The following is a 25,553-nucleotide window of genomic DNA, read 5'->3' on the forward strand; positions in this document are numbered from 1 at the left end:
AAGCACCAAACCAGGCATGTCCAAGGGTCAGCTTCTGGTGATTTCTCCTGTCCACCTGTTGAATCTGGGCATATTGGGGCAATGCAGCAATTGCCTCATGTACACAGACAACCCTCTTCTCCTACCACCCAACACTGCAACCTACGAGAGATGCACTTACATAGCCAAACTGGAAGCAAAGCTCTTTCCACCCAAGACTGTGCTAGACAGTCAAGAGAAGGTTAACCACACTACACCTCAAGCAACATATAGCCCTTCTACACCCACACCACCACCAGCCACACATAGCAACATTAAACCCACATATGTGGAGACCCTTAACAGTAACCTGCCCAAGCAACAAGGACCTCTAAAGCTGAAACGCAAACAAACAGCAATCACAACCAAAGTGTCACATAGCTCACAACACCAGTGTGCCACCCAGCAACAGCCCCTAAGGCAAGACAACATACCAAACACTTCAGTGTACCAGACTACACAGTCACCTATGACTAATGTCCCACTCACCAGGCTGAACAAGGAGAAAATTAGTCATCTGCTTGTCGGGTGCCAGGATCCGCCACATAATGCCTTACAAATTCTGATAGGTATAAAGAAATAAACATTTATACTTGTTCATGTAATGACACAGACCCCTTGGAAAAAAAGCAATCCAAATAGCAATAAAGAAAGAAATGACTTCTGCGGTTCAGACATATTTCAAATAAACCAGTTGCTGCTTGATGTCACTAACTGGAACTTGCCTAGAGATAAGGTACAACTCTATAAAACCAAGTTTTATCGCAATAAGGCTCATTTGTCATCCAAGAATGAATCAAAATGCCAGCAATACTCTACATATTCACAAATAAATTTGAATTATTAATATACTTAATACCCTAGCCCGACAATATTGATCAGGGTCCATGTCCCGAACAAGTATCTCTCCGCCACTCCTTTTCTTTACAGAATAATACGGTTTACATTTCCAACGTAATCTGCGTTGAAACATCTCAGTCCATCAAATCACAACACTAAAACTTACTTATATAATTGATGTATCCATCAGCGGCCCCAACCTCCTCTTGTTGAATCCTCCTCTTTGCTGTCAGGGTAACGGTTGTACTGGGGGTGGTTTGTTCTGGCGTGTCCACCTCAGTTCTAGTTACAAAGAGGTGACCGCAATTAACATTTTTATGGATTTACTTAAGAGGAAACAAAGTCCAAAACAAGAACAGCTGAGATGATGGTACCGCGCGGTCTCAGTGAATAGCAACGGACTGCAACCCTGGGGAAAGAATCACCGACTAGCTTCCTCACTTAAAAGTCTCTTCCTTACAAGCATCAGCGTGCTTCTGCTTTGACGACGAAACAGCCTCAGCAGCAGTCAGCGCCTCCTTGGCGCGCAGCTCCATCTCTCAGCGCATGGGAGAATTGCTGTACAGCGAGTGACCATGCGGGCACGTGCAATGGAAATAATACCTGAAAATGCGCGGGATCGTGCACGGATACCGACACAGGGTAACAGGTGAGAGTGTGTGTGTGTGTATGTGTGTGTGTGTGTGTAGGGGGGAGGATCATGGGGCAAAGTCAAGTTGTTTGGAAGGAAAGACAAAGACACAGTCCAGATTTCACACTGAATTTCGTGTTACTCATAGCTTTCATCTGCCCTTGAGTTTAAGGATCGCCTCTGATTTTGACTCAAAATTTTAACTCTGCCCATCTTAATCCCTCCTAAGACTGTGGACTTTTGGCGAAAGCGACGAATAAATTACACTTAATAAATAATGACAATCATTAGAGACAGGCTTTTGTACTTCAGAAAATGTATATTAATTCACATTCTCTTATGTAGTCAATCCCTCAAGTTAATAGTGCTAATATTTTCAGTGTCCCCGACTGTCCTTGATTATTTTTGAATTCCTAATTCTGTTGAGATTTTTCCCGACTCGTTGAGAGCTTTGCTGAAAATACCAAATACTGCTTCTAACTTCTTTTCTGAATCAAGAGACAAATATAGACTGGGAACATTACTCAAGCCCTAACTTTCTAGCCCAGCGGTTCCTGGAGTTCATAAATTCAAATGCCATGGAACAGCTAGTCACTGTTCCCACGAGAGGAGAAAATATACTAGATCTCATTGTCACAAACATGGGGACAAAATGCTCCACACCGGAAGTATATCCCTCATTGGTGAGATCTGATCATAAACTAATCTCACTGGAAATCCACATCCCGCCCCCACCCCAAACAAAAAAGACCATAGTGAAGAACTTCTCTAAAGCAAACTTCACACTACTCAAGACTGGTGTGGTATCCTTCAAGGCCCCTGAGTCAGAGGAAACCACAACCCAAGCTGCGGAAGCCCTTACAAATGCCTTCTATGAACACCTCCAGGACTGCATGGATCAGGCAATCCCAAATAAAACCAAGACTCTTTCCACAAAGGGCAAACGTCCAGTCTGGTGGACCCCAGCCATTAACAAACTTTACAATAAGAGGAGAAAGCTATTACATGATAGAACAAAATCCATAAAAGGGAAGTCACCCTGATCATTATTAGTAAAAAATACGAGCACTCATAAAATCAACTAAGGCCAATTTTGAGAGAAAAATTGCCATGGATTCAAAGGACAATCATAAGGCCTTTTTCAGCTATGTTAGGAACCTGGGTGGAAACTCACAGATATGCTCAGAATTAGTCCAAAATGATACAAAAATCACTGAACCCACAGACATTGCCAACATACTGGCAGACAGGTTCAGTGCAAACTTCACCCCTCCTCTCCCCCCCCTAAAGGAGAGATAACTATCCCAGCGGAGTGTAGCCTCCCCGACATCTCAAATGCGCAGGTGAAAGCTGCTCTCTAAAGCTAAAAACACAGCATCAATGGGACCGGATGGTGTCCCCGGCTGTGTGCTACACGAGCTAAATGAGGAATTAAACCCGCACATAAGGCAGCTGTTTAATCTCAGCCTTACCACAGGATACATGCCCAAGGAGTGGCGTCGGCAACTGTGGTCCCACTCCACAAAGGTGGCGCCTCACGGACCCTGGTAATTACGCCCCATAAGCTTAACAAGTCTAGTCTGCAAAGCTATGGAGAGGATCATAATGGAGCTCATAAACAAAGATATAGGGGACTTGCAGACATTGGACCCGACCCAGTTTGGCTTTGTCAAGGGAAGATCATGCCTTTTGAACTTGGTCGACTTCTTGAAATAGTCACCAAGGCCATTGATGAGGAAAGGCAGTCCATACAGCCTACCTTGACCTTGCAAAGGCTTTCGACACAATACCCCACTCGGGTATTGTAGAAAAACTTACCAGCTTAAATGTAAACCCATATGTCACAAGATGGGTTGCAAACTGGCTTAAGGACAGAACCCACAGGGTTAGAGTTGCTGGCGCTGTGTCAGACTCCAAGCCGGTCACAAGTGGTGTCCCACAGGGCTCGGTCCTTGGCCCCTATTGTTTGGCATCTACTTCTCAGAAGTACAGGCCAACATGGGAGGACTTTGGCTGACAAAGTTTGCAGATGACTGCAAACTGGGCGCCATAGTGGAAAGTGCATCGGACACGGATATCCTTCAGAAGGGACTCACGGAAACAGATAGCTGGTGCCAGAGCCATGGCCTGAAGTTAAACGCCAAAAATGTATAGTCATACCCTTCGGGAAAAACAAGGTAACCCCAAGCTACCATATAGGTGGCAATCCACTAAGCACAGAAGAGGTTATCAGGGACCTGGGGACCCAGGTTGACAGTGGCCTTTCTTTTGACACTCGCATTGCTAAAGTGGTTAGAAAGACCTTCTACATTGCCCACCTGATCATGAAGGGATTCACATCCAGATCTAGTGAGGTCATTGTTCCCCTGTACTCTTCACTTATCAGACCAATGATCGAGTACAATGCCCCATTCGGGATGTATCTCACCCGACATCTGCAGCAATTGGAGAGACCCCAAAAGTTCCTCACCAAAAGGATAAAGGGACTCCAAAATCTGTCATATGCTGCCAGATTGAAGAAACTCCAGCTCTATTCAGTCGCATACCGTCTGCTCAGAGGTGACATGTGCCTGACATACAAGGCCATGTCCAACCCGGAATTAATGGACATGCTCCACCTCAAAAAATCCAAATCCACCAAAACCACTAGAGCAAGCGACTTAAACCTTAGCACGGATATAAATAGGACGTGCTGGAGGGATAGATTTATCACTCAGAGACTCCCTATGCTGTGGAATAAAATCCCGGTCCATGTGAGGCAGAGCACCTCGCTGACTCTGTTCAAGAGAAATCTAGACCTGTGGATGGGAGATCGTAGGTTTACCCCGGGAATCATCTCTGGGTCACTGCTGGACAGAGGCACAACAAACTAATGGGCACAGTATTTTTTCATATAAGGGGTGGCGTAAGCCACAATAATTTGGTCTAGGCTTATAAATGCCTTAGGGCAGATAGCCTAGTATGAACCTATGAACCTATAACGCATGCATTCAAGTCACTCCACAACAAGTACAAATGTGACTCTGTCATTGTCCATGTTGGAGTGAATGACTTGAGATGTACCTCCTTGCACTTTATGAAAAGAGACATGGAAGAACTCTCGGATCATGTGGCCCAGGCAGGTATGACCCTATCCCTGAGTAGCATCCTGCCTTTGCCCAGAATGATACCACAGTACACGGACAAAATGATTGACTTCAACAAGTGGCTAAGCTTCTGGTGTCATTCAAAGGGGATCCAGTATCTGTCTGCCTGGGATGACATGATCGACAGACCATCTCTAGCAAAGCATCGTGGTCTGCACCTGTCCCCCCTGGGATTCAGGTTACTGGCTAAGGCTCTTGCCACCCTTATAGTGCCTTATTTAGGCAAAGTTCAAAAGACAAAACCACCACCATAACAGATACAAGCATGCAAAATCTGAAGGTAATGCTACTCAGTGCTAGAAGTCGACACCTCAAAATGCACTCTCTCGAGGCACTCCTAAAATGGAGAACATAGATATCTGTGCTGTAACTGAAACCAAGGCTCCAGAGAGCACCCCTGCAATGCTAGGCTACAACTCTTACCACATTTTTCGGCCACCAAAGCAGGACTGAAACACTAAAGGTGGAGGAGTGTCCCATCTTCACCAAGGATATTCACAGCACCAGGCTAGTTGCCCAACACAATGCACTTGAAATTCTCCAGGTGCAACTAACATTATGTTAAGACTGCAGTCCAAATTGTAGCTTGCTACAGATCCCCGACCATGCCCCAAGATTCTCACTACACCTTTCTAAACATACTGGAAAATATTAAGATACAACCAAACACCCTAATACTGGGTGATTTCAACTACCCTGCCATTAATTGGGAATAGTGTACCAACACCTTTGCCCAACGGTTCTTGGAATTCATAAATATCAATGCCCTGGATCAACTAATCCTTAGTCCCACAAGGGGCTCCAGTATCCTAGACCTGGCCATTACCAACATGGAAATTGGTGCTCCACACATGGTCACCCCCTCGTTGGTCATGTCTGACCATAAGCTAATCACCCTTGACATCCACATCCCACCCCCACCCCCCAGTAAGGAAACCTTCGTAAAAAAACTTCTCCAAAGCCAACTTCATGCTACTCAAGTCAGAAGTGACAAACTTCATGACACCCATGCAGACGGGAACTGAAAGTTCGACTACAGAGTCCTACACTAAGACACTGTACGAGCACATCCACTCGTGCATGAATCTTGCCATCCCCAATAGAACCAAGTCTCTCTCCTCCAAAAAAAAAAAAAAAACAATCTGGTGGTCCCTTGCCATAAACAAACTTTACAAAAAAGGAAGAAACTGTTGCAGAAAAGAGGAAAATCCTAGGATACAAAAAACTCTCTTACCAGCCTCAGTAAGAAGCTGAGATCCCCCATAAAATCCTCCAAAGCTAGTTACAAAAATAAAATTGCCAAAGATTCCAAAGACAACCACAAGGCATTCTATAGCTATGTCAAGAATCTAAATGGCAATGCTCAGATCTGCTCTGAGCTACAACAGAATGGCATTAAATATACTGATCCCAAGGATATTGCCGATATCCTGGCAGATCGATTCAGTGCAAACTTCACCCCCTAAAGGGCCCATCTCAATACCGAAAGATTGCCAAATTCCGGTAATAACGACCACACAGGTAAAAAATCGCACTCTCCAAAGCTACGAATACAGCATCCATGGGACCAGACATCTCAGGCTGTGTACTACATGAACTACAAAATGAACTGGCACCTCACCTAAGGGTCATGTTTAATCATAGCCTCACCTTGGACTTCGTGCCCACTGAGTGGCGTACAGCTACAGTTATCCCACTCCACAAGGGGGGGATCTACCTTGGATCCCAGGAACTACCACCCCATCAGTCTGACGAGCCTGATCTGCAAGGCCATGGAACGTATTATCATGGAACTTATAAACAAAGACATTGGCAAACTTCAAACACTGGACCCCACGCAGTTTGGGTTTGTGAAGGGCCGATCTTGTCTCCTAAACCTGATTGACTTCTTTAAATCAGTCTCCAGAGCCTTGGACAAGGGTAAGGTGGTCAACACAGCCTATCTGGACCTCGTCAAGGCCTTCAACATCATCCATGACTCTGGAATCATAGATAAACTTACTAAGCTGGGCATTAATCCCTACGTCAATCGATGGGTTGCCAACTGGCTTACTGAGAGAACCTACACTGTAAAAGTAGCCAACTCCAAATCCAGCTCCAGACAAGTGGAGTACCTCAGGGTTCACTCCTGAGACCGATTTTGTTTGGCATCTACTTCTCTGAAGTACAGACCAACACTAAGGGACTCTGGCTAACAAAGTTTGCAGATGACTGCAAACTGGGAACCATTATTGAATCCTCAAACGATGTGGATATTCTACAAAAGGGCCTTCCAGAAACAGATGCTTGGTGTCAGGGCCATGGGCTCAAGCTCAGTGCCAAGAAATGTATAGCTATCTCCTTAGGGAAAAAACATGTACCCTTAAATTACCACATAGGTGGCAGTACACTAAACACCAAAAGTGTGATAAGAGACTTAGGGACACAGGTGGACAGTGGTTTCACCTTTGATAACCGCATCACCACAACAGTCAGGAAATCCTTCTATGTGGCACACCTCATCACTAAGGGCTTTTCATCCAGAAAAAAGGAGGTCATTGTCCCACTGTACTCATCCCTCATTAGACCCATTATAGAATACAACGCCCGATTGGTATGTACCTCTCAAGAAATCTGCAACAACTGGAAAGGCCGCAGAAACACCTAACTAAAAGAGTCTGTCCTTCACTCAGGGGTGTTTAGTGCTTTGGCATTGAAACCTCCTCAGGGGGTTTCTGTTCCCTAATGATAAGGTGTATGTGGTGGCCTCAAGCCAGTAAGTGTGAACGTACTTCTGTAACTGCATCACCATCAAAGTCTACCCACATCCACAAGTGAGCTTTCCACTCGTTTGGTTGCTATAACACTTCTAGCCTTTGCTAGGATATTGTGTTGTAACAAGGGATTCCTCATCCTCCCTGAGAAGGAAGAACTTGGTTAGTGTAAGATGCACACCTCTCCCCCTCAGCAGACCCTTCATATGCTGGTCGTCTTAATGTATCCATACTGCTAATGGCATAGTAAAATACTTGTACAAGAGAATCTGTTTGAAGGTAGCTGGAATTTGGCTACCATATCTTTTATGAGCCATGCAGCTTATTGTCTTACTTTTTAAAAGTTTATATTTTTCAGAGATAAGGAGTTATGTAGAGGTATTGCTCTGTTTATCTTAAGACTTTCTCATTCAAAGTAATACAAAATATTTTGTGTAGGTTTTTTGCATCTTTCAAGCAAATATGCTCTCTTCTTGTACCCACACTTTGCTAGCATCAGCACTCTAAAGATACTGTTTTTGTTTGCTGTTTTGGATTTTCAGTGTAAAAATATAAATTAAATTTTCATAGCTAATGGAACTGTATCATCCTCAACAAGGTTTACTTACCAGCGTCACAGTCCACTCTTTGTTTGCATTTCCATGAGAGCAGTGAGCAGTTTAAAGAAGACACTTCCATTATGAGTGCAGTACATTTCTTGTATTATAATAATCTTGGTTTTGCAATGTTTCTTCACAGACATAGGATTTGAAGTGCCTGACAAGTTTGTGGTTGGCTATGCCCTTGATTATAATGAATACTTCCGAGATCTAAATGTAAGTACAAACTTATGAGACGTAGTTATAAAATTTGTGTATTGCCATACATGTTGTAGTGATCGTTTTTTATACATAATGCAAAACAAAAATTTGTCATTTTCAGAACCTTTGCTTAAAAACTGTGCACATTAAAAATGTGTAATGTAAGCACATGTAGAGTTTTATATTTTTGAATATCCTGAAACACCAGGTATTTGACTTGCTTGCCACACATTAAATCAATGAGAGAAGAAGCCAAAAATAAATCCGATGAAGTAAACTGTTATTGAATGTCAATCTTTGTAATTTGTCTCACTTGATTATATACAGAGTGGCAGAGAATTCCATGCATTAGCTACTCTTTCTCATGGTTTATAATAGTTTGCAGCTAAGAATTCTCCCTATGTGCCTATAAAATGCATTAAAGGTCTACCACCATAACTTTTCTCATAAGATTAATTTCTGTATGTTCACTTAGGCATGTAAACAACCTGTCTTAGGTTCATAGGTTGGTACTAGGCTATCAGCCCTAGGGCCTATACAAGCCTAGCCATAACAATTCCCTGGCTATTTCTTCCCACACTATTTACTTCCCTGGACCCCTGTCTAGCAGGGCAACTGACGTGATCCCCGGGGTGAATTTCCTTTCTCCCATCCAAAGGTCAAGGTTCCTTTTGAAGAGGACCAAAGAGGCACTCTGCTCGACATGTATGGGCAATCTATTCCAGAGTCTGGGGAGTCTCTGGGTCAGGAACCTATCCCTCCAGCATGTTTTGTTTATTGTGATGACAAGGTTTAGATCCCTGGAGCGTGTGGCTCTGAGGGATTGAGATTTCTTTAAGTTTAGCATGTCCAACAGCTCTGATTTTGACATGGCCTTGTATGTTAAGCAAAGATCGCCTCTTGAGTAGACGATATGCGACAGAGTATAGCTGAAGTTTTTTAAGGCGGGCAGCGTAGTGCATCTGCTTTAGGCCTGTGATTCTTTTAGTGAGGTATTTCTGTGGCCTTTCCAGTTGTTGCAGATGTCTTGAGAGGTGCATACCAAACTGGGCATTGTATTCTATAATGGGTCTGAGGGATGAGTACAGTGGGACAATGACCTCCTTTTTTCTGGATGAAAAGCCCTTGGTGATGAGGTGTGCCACGTAGAAGGATTTCCTGACTGTTGAGGCGATGTGGTTATCAAAGGTGAGACCACTGTCCACCTGTGTCCCTAAGTCTCTTATCAAACTTTCGGTGTTTAGTGTACTGTCACCTATATGGTAATTCACGGATACATGTTTTTCCCAAAGGGGATAACTATACATTTCTTGGCATTGAGCTTGAGCCCATGGCTCTGGCACCAAGCATCTGTTTCTGTAAGGCCCTTTTGTAGAGTATCCACATCATTTGGGGATTCAATAATGGCTCCCAGTTTGCAGTCATCTGCAAACTTTATCTAGCATCCCTTAGTGTTGGCCTGTACTTCAGAGAAGTAGATGCCAAAGAAGTAGATGCCAAACAAGAGCGGTCCCAGGACTGAACCCTGAGGTACTCCACTTGTCTGGAGCTGGATTTGGAGTCTGCTACTTTTACAGTGTGGGTTCTATCAGTAAGCCAGTTAGCAACCCATTGGGTGACGTAGGGATTAATGACCAGCTTAGTAAGTTTATCTATGATTCCAGAGTGGGGGATGGTGTCAAAGGCCTTGGCAAGGTCTAGATAGGCTGTGTGGACCACCTTACCCTTGTCCATGGCTCTGGAGACTGATTCGAAGAAGTCAGTCAAGTTCAGGAGACAAGATCGGCCCTTCACGAACCCAAACTGGGTGGGGTCCAGTTTTTGATTGTTGCCAGTGTCTTTGTTTATAAGTTCCATGATAATACGCTCCATGGCCTTGCAGATAAGGCTCGTCAGACTGATGGGACGGTAGTTTCCGGGATCCAAGGTGGATCCCCCCTTGTGGAGTGGGATAACTGTAGCTGTGCGCCACTCAGTGGGCACAAAACCTGAGGTGAGGCTATGATTAAACATGACACTTAGGTGAGGTGCCAGTTCATATTGTAGTTCATGTAGTACACAGCCTGGGATGTCATCTGGTCCCATGGATGCTGTATTCTTAGCTTTGGAGAGTGCGTTTTTTACCTGTGTGGCCATTATTACCGGAATTTGGCAATCTTCTGGTATTGAGATGGGCCATTTCGGGGGTGAGAGGGGGGTGAAGTTGGCACTGAGTCGATCTGCCAGGATATTGGCAATATCCTTGATGTCAGTATATTTAATGCCATTCTGTTTTAGCTCAGAGCAGATCTGAGCATTGCTATTTAGATTCTTGACAGTTATAGAATGCCTTGTTGTTTGTGGAATCTTTGGCAATTTTATTTTCGTAACTAGCTTTGGAGGATTTTATGAGGGATCTCAGTTTCTTACTGAGGCTGGTAAGGAAGTTTTTTGCATCCTGGGATTTTCCTCTTTTCTGCAACAGTTTCTTCATTTTGTTGTAAAGTTTGTGTATGGCAGGGGACCACCAGATTGGCTTCTTTTTTTTGGATGAGAGCATCTTGGTTCTATTTGGGATGGCACGATTTTTGCATGAGTGGATGTGCTCGTACAGTGTCTTAGTGTAGGATTCAGCAGTTGAACATTCAGCTCCCGTCTGCATGGGTGTCATGAAGTTTGTCACTTCTGACTTGAGTAGCATGAAGTTGACTTTGGAGAAGTTTTTTATGGAGGTTTCCTTACTGGCAGGTGGGGGTGGGATGTGGATGTTGAGGGTGATTAGCTTATGGTCAGACGTGACTAACGAGGGGGTGACCATAGGTGTGGAGCATCGATTTCCCATGTTGGTAATGACCAGGTCTAGGGTATTGGAGCCCCTGGTGGGACTATGGATTAGTTGATCCAGGGCATTGGAATTTATGAATTCCAAGAACCGTTGGGCAAAGGTGTTGGTACATGAGTCGCTTTCCCAGTTAATGGCAGGGTAGTTAAAATCACCCAGTATTAGGGTGTTTGGTTCTATCTTAATATTTTCCAGTATGTTTAGAAAGGTGTAGTGAGAATCTTGGGGTATGGTGGGGGATCTGTAGCAAGCTACAATTTGGATTGCAGTTTTACCTAGTGTTAGTTGCACCTGGAGAATTTCAGACTCATTGTGTTGGGCAACTAGCCTGGTGGTGTGAATATCCTTGGTGAAATATTGACACTTCTCCACCTTTAGTGTTTCGGTCCTGCTTTGGTGGCCGAAAAGTGTGGTAAGAGTTGTAGCCTGGTATTGCAGGGGTGCTCTCTGGAGCCTTGAACCAGGTCTCAGTTACTGCACAGATATCGATGTTCTCCATTTTTAGCAGTGCCTCGAGAGAGTGCATTTTGAGGTTTAGACTTATAGCATTGGGTCTTATACATTCTGTGATCTATTCAGTCTGTTTCTAACAAGGAAACCATAGATGTCCTTCAAGAATGCAGCTGCAGTCCTGACATATGGGTTGTCCTGCCTCAGGCAGCCCTTCGGTCGGCCGGATTCCAAAGTCTGGGTCTGGCGTCGGCTGATGTCGCCTCCTCCCCGACGTCAGAGCGGCTGGGGTATAAAGGCACCAGCCGACGCCATCTTCTCCAGTCTTTCTTGCTGCGTGGTGCCCGAAGCAGAAGCAGTTCGCAAGTGCCGGTCGGTCAGCTCCTGTGCTTTCAGTTACCGAAGTCATCTAAAAGCTAAGTACCCCGTTGGGGAACATTTTTTCTTGCCTCAGCCGATGTCAAAACAAATTGAGAAAGTTAATAATTGTTTGTCTTGTGGTAAACAAATACCTCATAAGGACTTCCATTCTTACTGCCTCCCTTGCCTGGGCCCAGACCACGACGTCTCGGCCTGTGCCGCCTGTGCTTGCTTTAATAAGCGCACTCTCAGGCGCCGGGCAGAATTTGCCGAAGTCTTTTTTGGCGAATCCTTCGCTTACATCATGCCGTCGGAGCAACCGACAGCACAAACTACCAAGAAACGCAAGGACCGGGACCGACACCCTCGGCCCGCGTCTTCCACCGATACTACGCCTAAGCCCTCCGCGAGTGCTCCGGCCTCTACGGAAGCGATCATTCTACCGCTCCAGGCCGACGACACCGCGTTAACACGCTCTTCGGTCCCGGAGGCCACTCCGGTGCCGGTTGTTGATTTTCCTCCAGAAACCGAAGTTCTCGATCTACCCGACTCCTACCCCCTCTGCAGACTAACAATGACTCTTTGGGAAAAGTCCCTGAAACTGAACATCTACTTGCAATCCCAGTTTGTTCCGGGCAAGGACAATGTTCTGGCAGACAGGTTGAGCAGAAATTTCTTGGATCCACACAAATGGATGCTACACCCACGCATTTTCTCACAAATAACTGCATGGGGAAGACCAGACGTAGACCTCTTTGCATCTCATCTCAATCATCATCTGGAAAGGTTTTGCACAAGGATTTACCATCCTCTAGCTTGGAAAATGGATGCTCTTTCCTTCAGCTGGAATGCCCTAACAATTTATGCATTCCCTCCCCTACCTTTAATCACCAAGGTGTTACTGAAGATCAAGGCAGAACAACCAAGAGGAATCTTGATAGCTCCAGACTGGCCAAAGCAACACTGGTACCCACTGCTACTGAGCATTACTCACACCAAACCGTGGCCCTTGCCTCAATGGCCTCAGCTCCTGACTCAGCACAACTACAAGACCGTTCATCCGAATCTGCAAACCTTAAAGCTGACAGCTTGGAGAGTTCCATGACCGGGATCCATGACTCCCTCTCCAAAAAAGTTCAGGAAATTTTGTTGGAGGCACGCAGACCTTCCACCAGAAAAACCTATTCGGCCAAATGGAAGAGATTCACCATCTGGAATGTCAACAAGGGCCAGGATGCATCCCTGATGAACATACCTCTGATATTAAAATACTTGGCAGAAATGTTTCACAGTGGCCTCTCATACTCTTCCATCAAAATCCACGCTTCAGCTATCTCAGCACATTACAACTGTGATCCACCTGTGTTTTCGCATCCTTTGCTAAGACAGTTTCTAAGGGGTATAAAGAATATCAAACCTCCAAGGAAACAACCAATTCCTGCATGGGACCTCAATTACGTCTTGGAAAAATTAACTCTTCCTCCTTTTGAACCAGCAGCATCTTCAGAAATGCAATTTCTATCTTGGAAAACGGTTTTCTTGTTGGCAGTCACCTCAGCAAGAAGAGTCTCTGAGATACAGGCCCTCATGGCAGTTCCTCCTTTCCTCATCTTTCATCAGGACAGAGTTTCTCTTAGGACCAATCCTTCCTTCATGCCTAAGGTGATATCCAGAGTGTCTCTAAACCAAGCAATTCACCTGCCTACTTTCTTTCCTAACCCTCAAAACAAAGGGGAAAAGCTGTTGCATACTTTAGACATTTGCAGGCAACTACACTACTACTTGGACAGAACAAAGTCTACCAGGAAGTCTGACCAACTGTTTGTAGCCTATGCTGCTGAGGCACAAGGAAAGGCAGTCACCAAGCAAACTATCTCAAAATGGATTGGACACTGCATCAGATTCTGTTACTCTTTCCATGGAAAAAGTGTGCCAGTCAATATTAGACCACACTTCACCACAGCTATGGCCACATCCACAGCCTTTCTAAGAGGAGTGGCTACAAAAGATATTCTAGAGGCTGCTGCATGGAGCTCCGTGCATACATTTACCAAACACTACAACCTGCCATTATACTCCAGATCCCGAGCATGCTTTGCTTCGGCAGTCCTGCAGGGCCTTCTAGCTACACCATCTCTTGCTTAGTCCTACCACCCCCAGCTTGGCTATGGTATTCAACCCATATGTCAGGACTGCAGTTGCATTCTTGAAGGACATAGTACAGTTTTGTACCTACCATAAATGTAGATGTCCGATAGATATGCAACTGCAGTCAGGTTTTCCCTCCCTCCTACCCCTCTGTTTTTTCCCTTGGGTCCATTTCCCCCCTTTTCCTATAAGCTGGGGATATCTGTTATGGTGTATCTGTTTATTACTGTTGTGCATGTCTGGAATTTTTGTTTATCCATTCCCAAAATTTAGCCTTCCTTGGAGGGCACCTGGCATCTGGGGCAAGAAACACTGAAGAAGATGGCGTCGGCTGATGCCTTTATACCCCGGCCGCTCTGACGTCGGGGAGGAGGCGACATCAGCTGACGCCGGACCCTGACTTGGGAATCCGGCCGACCGAAGGGCTGCCTGAGGCAGGACAAACCCATATGTCAGGACTGCAGTTGCATATCTATCGGACATCTACATTTATGGTAGGTACAAAACTACTGTCTTGACTGAATTCCAGCTTAGATCTTGTTACAGATGTATGTGCTTGTGTCTGTCTGTGTGTGTGTGTGTATATATAATGTGTGTGTGTGTTTTTATAGCCTCCAACATACTAGTTCTGATTGCTTTGCTTATACATCCACTCAGTGGGTTACTTTCATTAAAGTAAATCATTGTGGTAATAAAAATCTAAAGTCAAGTCCACCTCTTGTCTAGACTTTGGGGGGGGGGGGGGCAATGTTGCAGATTTTCCAGGATACCCTTATTGCCAGTTTGTACAGTTTTAAATAATTTGCATATAGAGAAAAAAAATGTCTGCAGCAGCTATGTCAAGTGTGTGTGCGCCAAGTAAATAGGGAAAGAAGATTGAGCCTTGTGGCAAGCAGTGCCCATATCTCAAGATTTGCCTGTACTTCCCTCATATTTAACATGACATACTCTGTCACTTAGCTAAGCAGTGAGCCATTTGACAGGATTAACCAAAATACCAAGATATGCAAGTCTTATGATCAGCGACATGTGGTCCACTCTAACAAATGCAGATGAGAAGTCAGTGATAAAGTGGATAATTCAGTTCATGCATCTCCCCGTGAGTGTCTGGTTCTGCTGCCTGTATTTGCTTTTTATTCATAAGGGTTGTATCCCTTTGGATAGTATATGTGCTGTAATATCAGTTTAAGTTCCTTTTTTAGATGGAAGTCAGCTTATGAATTAACATCAGTAGTTAAGGTGAGTCTATATTAAAATGATGAAAGATTAAAATGTCGAAGCGCCTAAACACCAAAAATGACAGACCTCGACATGCTTTTTGTAAATCACAGTACAGTGAAGATCGGAATGTTTTCTCTTTCTTCACTGTAGTGCGATCTCGGAGTTGGTATATATATCTTTAGTGGGAGTGGGGGGAGCAGCCCCCAACAATAGCAAGTTCAAGGTCCTGCATTTTCGGCGTTTAGGTGCTTTGACATTTTAATCTTTTGTCGTTCTAATATAGACCCATTAAGGTGCGTCACTGAAGTCTTAGATTGAATAATTTTGTTAGATATGACTCTGCTGTGTAAACATATGGCATGTACAGTTATACTTCCTACTGTTGACATTCCCAATACACTAGTAATGTGACAAAACAGTGATATAGTGGACATGGAAATAGTATAGTCTTTATACACAATATTGATTAGGCAGTGTTTGAGTATACCTAGGTAGAAAATGGGGTATGAATGGCTAGTAAGGATTTATTTTTATGACATGATATGAAAGAGAAATAGACAACAAAAGTACTTATTCATTTTTTCCTTATTCATAAAAAGTATATATTTCATCTTTTCTTTTTTGTATTATACATGGTAATTATTTTTTCCTTCAGCATTTCCTCTTACTGTCATTTTAGTCCCATCAAGAAAGATCAAGTGCCATAATCTGTGCTGTTTTAGAAATGTCTTGACATAGTTACTTGTATATAGTGCTAATTAAGTAAATGGCCATCTTGGAGAAAGACTGCTGAGAAAACCATTTATGACGTCATCTGTTCCTTAAATGAAAGCTTAAGGGCTCACTCACTCGTGTGCTCACTTTTTAAATAGGTTCATGAACAACTGTCTGTGCATAAGTTATTCAAGTACTGTTTAGGAATTAAATGTATAATTTTAATATCACAATTTAGGCTAATTTCGCTCTTTTTTTTTTTTTTTTTTTGCGTTGTGAGCAGGATATGAACCTGTAGGCTAATTTCTCCTTAACCATTTTTTCACTACTTTACCTTCCCACCTTCCTAGTAACACCACCATGCTACTTACAAAATTATGTAACCAAGTCAGAAGTATGCAAAGTTATATTTTTATGACCCATAAAGAATTAATACTGCTAAAATGAAGCAACTATTTTTATGTCTATCTATATGTAATAGTAAGCATTTACTATGTATCTGTAAGCTGTTTACCAACTTTGGAAACTTGAATACCCATTCAGCCATAACAGTCTCAATCTTAACTTATTTAAATAACTTTGGAATATGTTTCATATTAGCTGACGCACAATGTAACAGTAAAAACTGTCAAATTGAATAAGCATCGACTTACAACCATACTGCTGTTCTGTCAAAACAGTGAAAACTGATTATGCAGAAATGTAACATAAAGTGGCTGTATAATAATAAGGGGGGAAGCATGCTAAATAAGTTATAACATGAGTAATGTAAATATACAGTGATAAGTAACTTTTAACAGCAAACGTAAGTATGGATATGCAGAGCTTTAGCACATAATATATAATCTCAACATGTTGCAAAAACGAGAGTTGATCATTTCCTATAGAATATGTAAATGTTAAGGTTCCAATTCCAAAATAGACTCTTAAGTGATCACTTACACTGATGGTGCATCTCTTGGAGTCTGTCCCCCAGTGTTCACCTGTTTATAGATGGGTCTTACACTGAGAGCAAGTCTTTCGTTATCAGGACAGACATGCACTGAGAGTAGCTGTTTTGGAATCTGGCTGTAAATGTTAATTATGCACTTAAATATTAAGTATTCGCTTATTTAAAAATTAAGAAAAGATTATACTAGCAGTAGAATTTTTAAGTCATTCCTCCACATATCTGCGAAGTACAGATCATGACAGGCTTTGAGTCTGAGATGGGAAAACATTTTACTGGGATTTCAATTCTAAAAAAATACCGTATCTAATAAATGACATTGCTGCCTGTTTATTGTAAGGAATATTGTCTGAAAGTATCAACTGTTTTTAAACATGGAAATCAGTAAAGAAAGTCTGAGAAGCCTGGTCACCAGAAAAGCTTCCTGCTTGTCTTTATGAAGTCACTTAGAAACTCCATGCGTTTTTTCAAGAGGCTGAAGCTTCCACACGGATAGTGCATAACCTTCCTTCATAAATAAATTAGGAGCTCAAGTCTGACTCAAGGAATCTATTAATGGCAACTGGGAAAATGGAAAATAAATGTGATTAGAGGACAACAATGGGATTCTATTATTAAATGCTCAACTTCGCTTTTTTCTCCCTATTTTACTGTCCCTGCTATGAATAAACAAAACTACAGCATTTAAAATATTTTAAATTGACTGTTTCTCTCCACTAGAACAGTACCTTACTGTACTGTGGTGCTTTCACTTTCAAAAAAACTTTTGTCCTGCCCTTGCTGCAGTCTCCAATTCACTGATGTCATCAAGGCCACTGAATGCAGGTAGTTTTCTGGCCATTTCCTTCCCCAAACTGACATCACTACTGCTGTCCTAAAAACCCACCCATGCTGTGATGTCACAGCTCCCTGGTCCTTCCCCTACAGAAAGTAAAGGCTAGAACAAGTACACAGCACATGAGTGAAGTCTCCTGCTTTGAGCTGTCAATCACAGTAGGTAACAGCTCAAATTACCCTTAGCACTTTGACAGCTAGAGATGTTAAATATATAGGAGGATGAGAGATGAGTCAAACAAGTACAATTCAGGCTTCACAAAAGACTGCAGTTTGTGGCATTTGCATTGTTTGTGTTTTAAGTAGTCACTGAATGGCATGAAATGTTAGTTAAAACTAACTGAAAGACAGCAGTGTATACATGTAAAATCAATGCAGTGACAGGAGCTTTAGGAAGAAAGAAGCCTGCGTGATGTAGTTTTTTTTTTTTTTTTTTACAAACAAGCATTGCATTGTGGGATACCTGGAGGCAGACTATACGATCAGATTTACTTCAAGATGCCAGACCCCATGTGATCAGACTGAGAAATTCTGTATAAAAATATTTAAAAACCTGTAAATAGTCCCAGAGTGGTGTTAAAAGGTAGGAAACACCAAACCATGATGAAATAAACATGTTTTTTTTGAGTCTGTGGGTGTGGTTCTCCTTTAAGGAGATTTGCACATATAAATGTCTTAGAGCAACTGTACAAGGGCTTAAAATAGTAATACTCATGGGATGTAGCAAACAGTTAAAAGATGCATATATTATCTACACTACAGCTTATTAGATAAAACTTACTAAAGAAGGATCAGTGTGAATCCATCTTGGAAGTCCCAGTTATGATCAGTAGCTTAATTTCGGCTCTCCTGATGTGAAAAAAAGCAACTTGAGGGATAAGGGCTAGTAATTCTGACAGTTTTAGTAAAATTCTGTTTCTGGCCAATAAGTACACTAACTGGATGCCAGCAAAGAAGAAATTTGGAGAGCTTGAAAAAAATCAAGTAGAAAAGGTGAAGAAAAAACACTGACTGGGAAGAATCCTGCAGCTGTTCAGCATAAAGTAGTTCACGCTCCAACTTTGATACAAGATATGTCTTCCAGTAATTTACAGAAAAAATAAATCAAATGTGCATAGAGCTGATTATGGAACACTGAAGGTGTGTCAACTCAAATAACAAAAGGCTGGAAAAAATAGAAGAAATTTTAAACGACTGCTGAGATGAACTGATAAAACTGCAAAAATCAGAGGTTGAAATGAAGAAAATGCTGTCAGAGTATGAGACTGCTTAAGAAGAGCTGACTCAAAAAATGGTAAGAGTTAGAGAACAGCATGCAGAGAACACCTAAGATTTTTTTGTTGTACAAGAGAAGCTGGAAGGAACAGAGACTGTTAATTTTATGAAAGCACAATTAAGCAGCTGGACTGGTATTCCATAACATTGTCCATATGCTCTAAACCTGGCCACAAGAAAGCAGCCAAGACCTTGTTAGTAAAGCTGCGGTCATACCATCAGAAAAAGTTGATCCTGACAAAACAGTGGCAGGTCAAAGAATTAAAAATTAGAGGCAGTCGAATGTTTGTGGAAAATGATTATTCACTCTATACAAAGTAGAAGAAAAGCAAATTTATCCCAGCTATTGAGGAATGTTGAGAGGCAGCTGTAAGATTCAGACTGTTGTATCCAGCTGTCTTCTGAATATTTTTTCTTGGAGGATCAGTTATTTTTTGATGCAGAACAGGCCAAAAAGGAAATACAAAAGTTTGTCCAACAAAAAAAGTGAGCTGCCAAACAGAAGGGGACTGTGCTTCTTATTCTGTTGCTAATAAAGCTCATAATAACAAGACTGCCTGTGAAACATTTGTCAGTGTTCCAAAGGAAAATGCTTGAGAGATAGAGCATGAGAGTTAAGAATCGGACTTGAGCTGGAGATTAACAGAAGACCACTAACACTGCGGTTAGTAAATAAATGCGAGATTGTAAAGCATCAGTCATATTTGTGGAATATAGGTTTACAGGAAAAATTGCTGAGAAAGATTGGACTTTTTGTTGAATTTGTTATGAGGATACTGAAAAGTGCATAACTCCCTTCGTGTCTTTATTTTTGGAAGGACTGTAAAAGGAGAAAATAACTCAAAACATTAACCGTGTTTGTATAAAACATTTCATGATATAACTTGTTATAGTAAAGCATTTTCAGTGATTGTTGTATATGATACTAAAGTAAACAAGTACTTTTTTCTTTTTTTGTTTTTAAGAAGTGGAGGTGGCATAGTTTGGCATAGTATATAAAACGAGAAGGTTGTACAGAAGCATGGTTAATATGCTGTAATCTTGTGCTGTTGAGGTAGGGGGATGGGGTGTAAAAGTGCTTGGATTGTAATATATGTAGAGTTAAGATGTTTTCTCTTTTGCATAGGCGACTGTCTGAATGTGCTTGGCTTAATCTAATAGCTTTTTTTTGTATGTAAGAAAATTGGATTCAAAAATAAGAGAGTGCTGTGAATGTAATAAGTGTTCCTTTAGCAAATAAATGTTCAGTGTGAGTTCTGATGTTCTGCATGAGTCCAGAAATCTGCAGCTGAGGGTAGCTGTACATTCTGATGTGGTCCAGGATTTATGCAAAGTTGAAAGCCAAATTAATCCGTACAAAAAAGGCAGCCGCAAAGATATTCAATGAGAAATACAGACAAAAGCATCCAGATATGGAAAATTTCACACGCAAAAAAAAATCACAAACGGGGAATGTAGAAAAGAAGATTAGTAAAGTAGAAGTTGAAGTTATGGGGTGCTTGCGAAGTGAAGGATTTGGTGTAGAAGGTCTAATAAAGGTTGCATCACAGCATGATGGAATATGTCCCCAGAGTAGGGAGAAACAGTAAAATCAGGAGACATCTGAAGATGATGTATGGATATGGGAAAGAAAGAGATTTAATATGGTGTAATATTTATGCAAAGGAGAAAACAAAGCTAATCAGTACAAAATGAGCAGCACGAAAGATATCTGAAGAGAAATACAGGCAAAGGAATCAAGACATGGAAGACTTTAAAAATACAAAAAATAAGAAAACAAAGAGGAAAAGTAGTAAATAAGGTTAGTAAAGGAGAAGTTAAAGAAATAGAAACTAAGGTTGTGGAATACCTGCAAAGTGAAGGGTTCAGTGTCGAAAATGTAACTCAGAAAGCACCACAGCAGGATAGAGGAATAGGCATCCAAATTAAGGAAACAAACAGTAGAATGGCAATTGGTCAGTTGCCATATGAAGAATTTTAGAGCCTGCCACAGGAAACCAGTATGAACATTCACTTGAAGCTGGACAGCAAGGGAAGCAACAGGAAATTGTGGAAACTCTGACACAGTCAATGATGAGTGATAAGCTGACGAGTTCCCATATGACAGTGCAACAGATGACACAGGATGAAATTGAAGAGAATGTGCCATAGGAAGATGCTACAGAACTTTCTATAGAATGCCACAGAAAATGGAGAACAAAAAATGTGCCCTCAGTTTAGAAGAAAATGAGCTAAGAGAAGAGTTGTTTGATTTAATAGAGATAGACATATTAAGATCAATGAAATAAATAGATTGCAGAAGGTCAATAAAACCCAAAACGTTTGAGGTTTGATAAAACAAATGAACACAGTAATTAGGACTGTCCATAAAGATCCATGCGATGTAACAGAAGTAAACAGGACAAATTACTGTGCAGCTAAATTAAAAACTGATAAAGTTCTACCACAAAAGCACAGGGTAGTTAGAGGAAAAGGAGAAATCGAATACCATCATGGAAGTATTGAATAGAGAAACATATAAAGCAATTAAGACGAGAAGTGTCACTGTTAGAATATAAAAGAGGGAACAGATCAACAGAAATACTCAGAAAGATGGACATGATAAAAGCAGTGCACAGTATTATGTATCTGGATTTATCATACAGTATCACAAATAAACTAAAAATATCACCCCATGCAGAAAAACTTAAAATATACATAGATAAATGTAATGGCAAACTACAAAATAAGCAATTTAATGATAACCCATAAAACATTTATAGAGAATTGTGGAGGAGGGTAAAAGGAATTGAAAGACCACCAAAAAAGAATAAATAGATGCATTTTGGAGAAGTATTTATGAAGATCCAGTGGAACTTAAAGATGCTAAATGGATAGAAGTAAAAGAATAAGAAGTTCAAAGGTACTAGATATGAAATGGGATGAAGTAACAGCCAGAGAGATTGTAACAAAGTTGAGAAAAGCCTCGAAATGGAAAACCACAGGCCCAGATGCAGTGCCTAACTTCCAGTTAAAAGTATTAACATCTTTGCACGAAGGTTTAGCCATGAGTAAGAACTATTTATACGCACACCCTGAACAGACGCCAGTCTGGCTAACTGGAAAAACAATGCTCCTCCTTGAGTGAACCTGCAAGCTACCCTAAAAATTATAGACCAATAACTTGCCTTCCAACGTATAAACTATACACTGGAATTGATGCCGACAGAGTTTATAGTCATTTAGAAGAAAACTCAATTATGGCAATAGGGCAATAAAAGAAAGTCACATGGAACAAAGGATCATTTGTTAAAGTCATGGTAGAGAACTGTAACAGGAAAGAATACAAACGTGGCATGGATAGACTACAAACAAGCATTTGACTATCCCACATTCATGGATAAAAGAGTGCTTAAAATGTGTAAGATGCACCCTAAACTGATAAATTTACATCACAGCGATCATGAAACAGTGGCAAACCACTTTGCAGCTGAGCCATGATAAAGGACAAATTATTATTCCAGGGATAAAAATCCAAAGGGGGATATCTCGGGGCAACTCTGTCACTGTTGCTCTTTTGCCTTGCCCTTAACCCATTAAGCTGTCTGCTTAATAGATTACATCATGGCTATAAATTCGTTCCCAGAAAGCAACAGTGTGAAGACTTCATCAGATGAGGAACTGGAAAGCGCAACTGCAAGTAGTCAAAATTTTTCAGATGATACAAGAATGTCATTTGGTCTTGATAAAGGTGGAAAAGCAACCTTTAAAGCAGGAAAGTTGCAGCACCAAGAAAATATCAGTTTGGGACAGGAATGTGATAAAAAAGGAACCTCAGCAAGAGGAAGTATATAAATATTTGGGAAGTGAAGAATGATCAACAATAAAACATGAATAAATGCAAGTAAAACTTAGGAATATTTTCAAAGCCATAAATTAATCTTGAAAACAAGATTGACATCTAGGAACAAAATTTGAGCATAAACCAATTTGCTCTTGCTGTCCTAACTTAGTTTTGGAGTGATTGACTGGTCCCAAAAGGTGTTGGATAGCTTAGACAGGAAAACAAGAAGGATGCTTCATGCTCACCAAATGATTTGTAAAAATCCGTGCATTCCAAGATTATATATTCCCCGTTTCGAAGAAGGTATGGGCCTACTTAAAACTGTTTATATGTATAGATCTGCAATTGTGGGACTGCATAGATAGCTGCTGACCTCACAAGACCCAAATATAATGAAAGTTTTGAAACTTGAGGACAGTAGATCTAAAATGACTTCCCTTCTTAGTCTAGCAGAAGCATATCAGTGTCAAATAGGAATGGAAATCAAACCAGAAGTAGATAACAATCAGACAGCAACTGAATGTGCCAAAAAAACAAAAGAAAGAATATAAGGTGAAGGATCAGATGAGAAGGCAAAAAATGTGGAAAATGCATAAATATAGTTGCAAGTATTGAAAACTCTTGGAAATACCCCATGTTGATCTGGATCAAATGCAGGAATGGTTAAGAAGGGGCGAATTCAAACCAAAAGATGAAAGATTAATATTGGCGGGCCAAGATAGTAGGTTACCTACAGGTTAAAGTCCATTGAACATGTGGGGGAAGCAGACAAATGTAGGTTTTGTAAAGCATAGTTAGAAACATTTGTACACCTCGTTGCTGATTGTGATATACTAATGGCAGGAGGACTGTGTACTGAAAGGCATAATAATGTGACATGGTGGTTGCACTGGGGATTGTATAAACATTATAGTATTGAAGTAGCTGAAAAACACTGGAAACATGAGCCACAAAGCATCATAGAAAAAAGGTGGTCTACATCACATGGATCACCTGTTACCAACAGTTTAAAAGATAGATGCGAGAAAACCAGATGTAGTGGTCCATGAAAAAAAGACAAAATAGCATTGATCATTGAAATCGTTGCACCCAGTGACTACAGTGTCTTGCATAGAGAGAGACAGTCATAAAATATCAGGATTTGCAGGCAGAAATGAGCAATGTGGAAGAAAGATACCCAGACAGTTTCAGTAGTAGTAGGAGCAATGGGTCTTATTAAAACAAAAATCTACAATTGTATTTAGATATGTTACCAATATGTGTAACTCCATACGAATTGCAGGAGTCGTCATTACTGGGCATATTGTGGATGCCATGAAGAGCACTTCTGGCTGACATCAAAGATTGAAACAATACTCACTTTATGAACTTTAATTATACTTTGACTTAGGAAGTGGGTCCATACTCGTCATGGTATTAGAAAGCCAAAAGATTTGGAGAAATTAAAAAAAATATTATATTCATAAAGTAGTAGGAAAATATTCTCAGAACTAAGCCAACACAAGAAGAGATTCTTCCAATGGAGATGACTGCATTTAGAGATGCAGAGAATAGGCAAGAGGTTGCTGGAGTTTACTAGAGAAAACTATCAAAGAAACCAAGGTATTGTGAGCAAATAACTAGAGAGGGAAAGGTGATAGAATGGGATGAGGCCAAGAAGACATTTGGTAAAGAGAAAGATAGGGGAATCCTAAGGGAAAGACTTGCTATGCCAGAGTTTTTAGTTGAGTCTAGAACAGAAGCTGCTGTTAAAAAAAAGATTATTTTTGAATGGCTGCTTTTGAAAAGCTTAGACTCTTGATGTGTTAATTGTATAAGATTGTCTTGATTCATGTATTCCTAACAGTGTATAACAGTATGTGATGATGGATTTCTTTCTTTGTGTATATACTGTAAATGTTAAATAAAAATTTTCAGAAAAGTGTTATGAGTAGGGCATATAAAATACTGCACAGTAACTGCATGAACCAATCAGAAGAGTTGGAAAAGATTGGAAAGAGAATTTTAATTGGGCTAGGCTTGTAAAACTATGGGCTAGGCTTGTAATTGCCCTCGGGCAGATAGCCTAGTATGAACCTATAGGGATTACCTCAGTGTCACTGCTCAACAGAGGCACAGCAAAATAATGGGTATAGTTCCCCATACTAAAGGGGTGGCGTAAGCCACAAAACTATGGGCTAGGCTTGTAAATGCCCTCGGGCAGATAGCCTAGTATGAACCTATGAACCTATGAGTAATTCACAAGAAAACAATGGGGGAGGTGGTATATATTTGGCTCCCAGATATGCATCAAAGCCTAGAAGATTTAGGATTTTTACTTGGAAATGTTTGCATGATGCCACGGTGGTGCAGTGGTAACATTGTTGCCTCACAGCATGAGGTTCTCCCGTTCGATTCTCTGCTGGAGTGCCTTCTGTGTGGAGTCTGCGTGTCCTACCCGCGGTTTGGTGGCATTTGAAAGACATGCGTAAATGGGCGTGCCTTTGTTGAAGGTTGGACATCAAGCTGGCACCTCAGCGTTCGTGAAAATCTACTGCCAATCATTAGCGGACCGGAGTTCCGCTGTGGTGACCCCTAACCGGGAAAAGCCGAAAGACAAACAACAACTTGGAAGTGTTTGCGTGGGTATTTTTATACCCAAAGCAGACTCCCAACATTTGCAGTCTGAGGAAAAATATTTTGAGGTGTGATTGGGAAGAAAGATGCAACTGGGAACATATGTTTTGGGAGTGTAATGAGTTGGTAGGCTTTACAAATTCTCCTACAGAGT

The 25,553-nt window shown here is 41.4% G+C and overlaps 1 protein-coding gene across 2 annotated transcripts in view; it reads left to right on the top strand.

The window, feature by feature from the left end:
• HPRT1 (hypoxanthine phosphoribosyltransferase 1) overlaps positions 1-25,553 on the top strand; it is a 701,758-nt gene that overhangs the window by 632,508 nt on the left and 43,697 nt on the right. For both annotated transcript variants that reach the window (XM_044057582.1, XM_044057580.1), the window contains one exon: positions 8,127-8,203. In XM_044057582.1, coding sequence (XP_043913517.1) covers positions 8,127-8,203 — 77 coding nt within the window. The remainder of the gene's footprint in view (positions 1-8,126; positions 8,204-25,553) is intronic.

Source organism: Protopterus annectens, chromosome 15.part0 (assembly GCF_019279795.1).
Source record: "Protopterus annectens isolate FY-2018-M chromosome 15.part0, PAN1.0, whole genome shotgun sequence".
Lineage (NCBI taxonomy): Eukaryota > Metazoa > Chordata > Ceratodontiformes > Protopteridae > Protopterus > Protopterus annectens.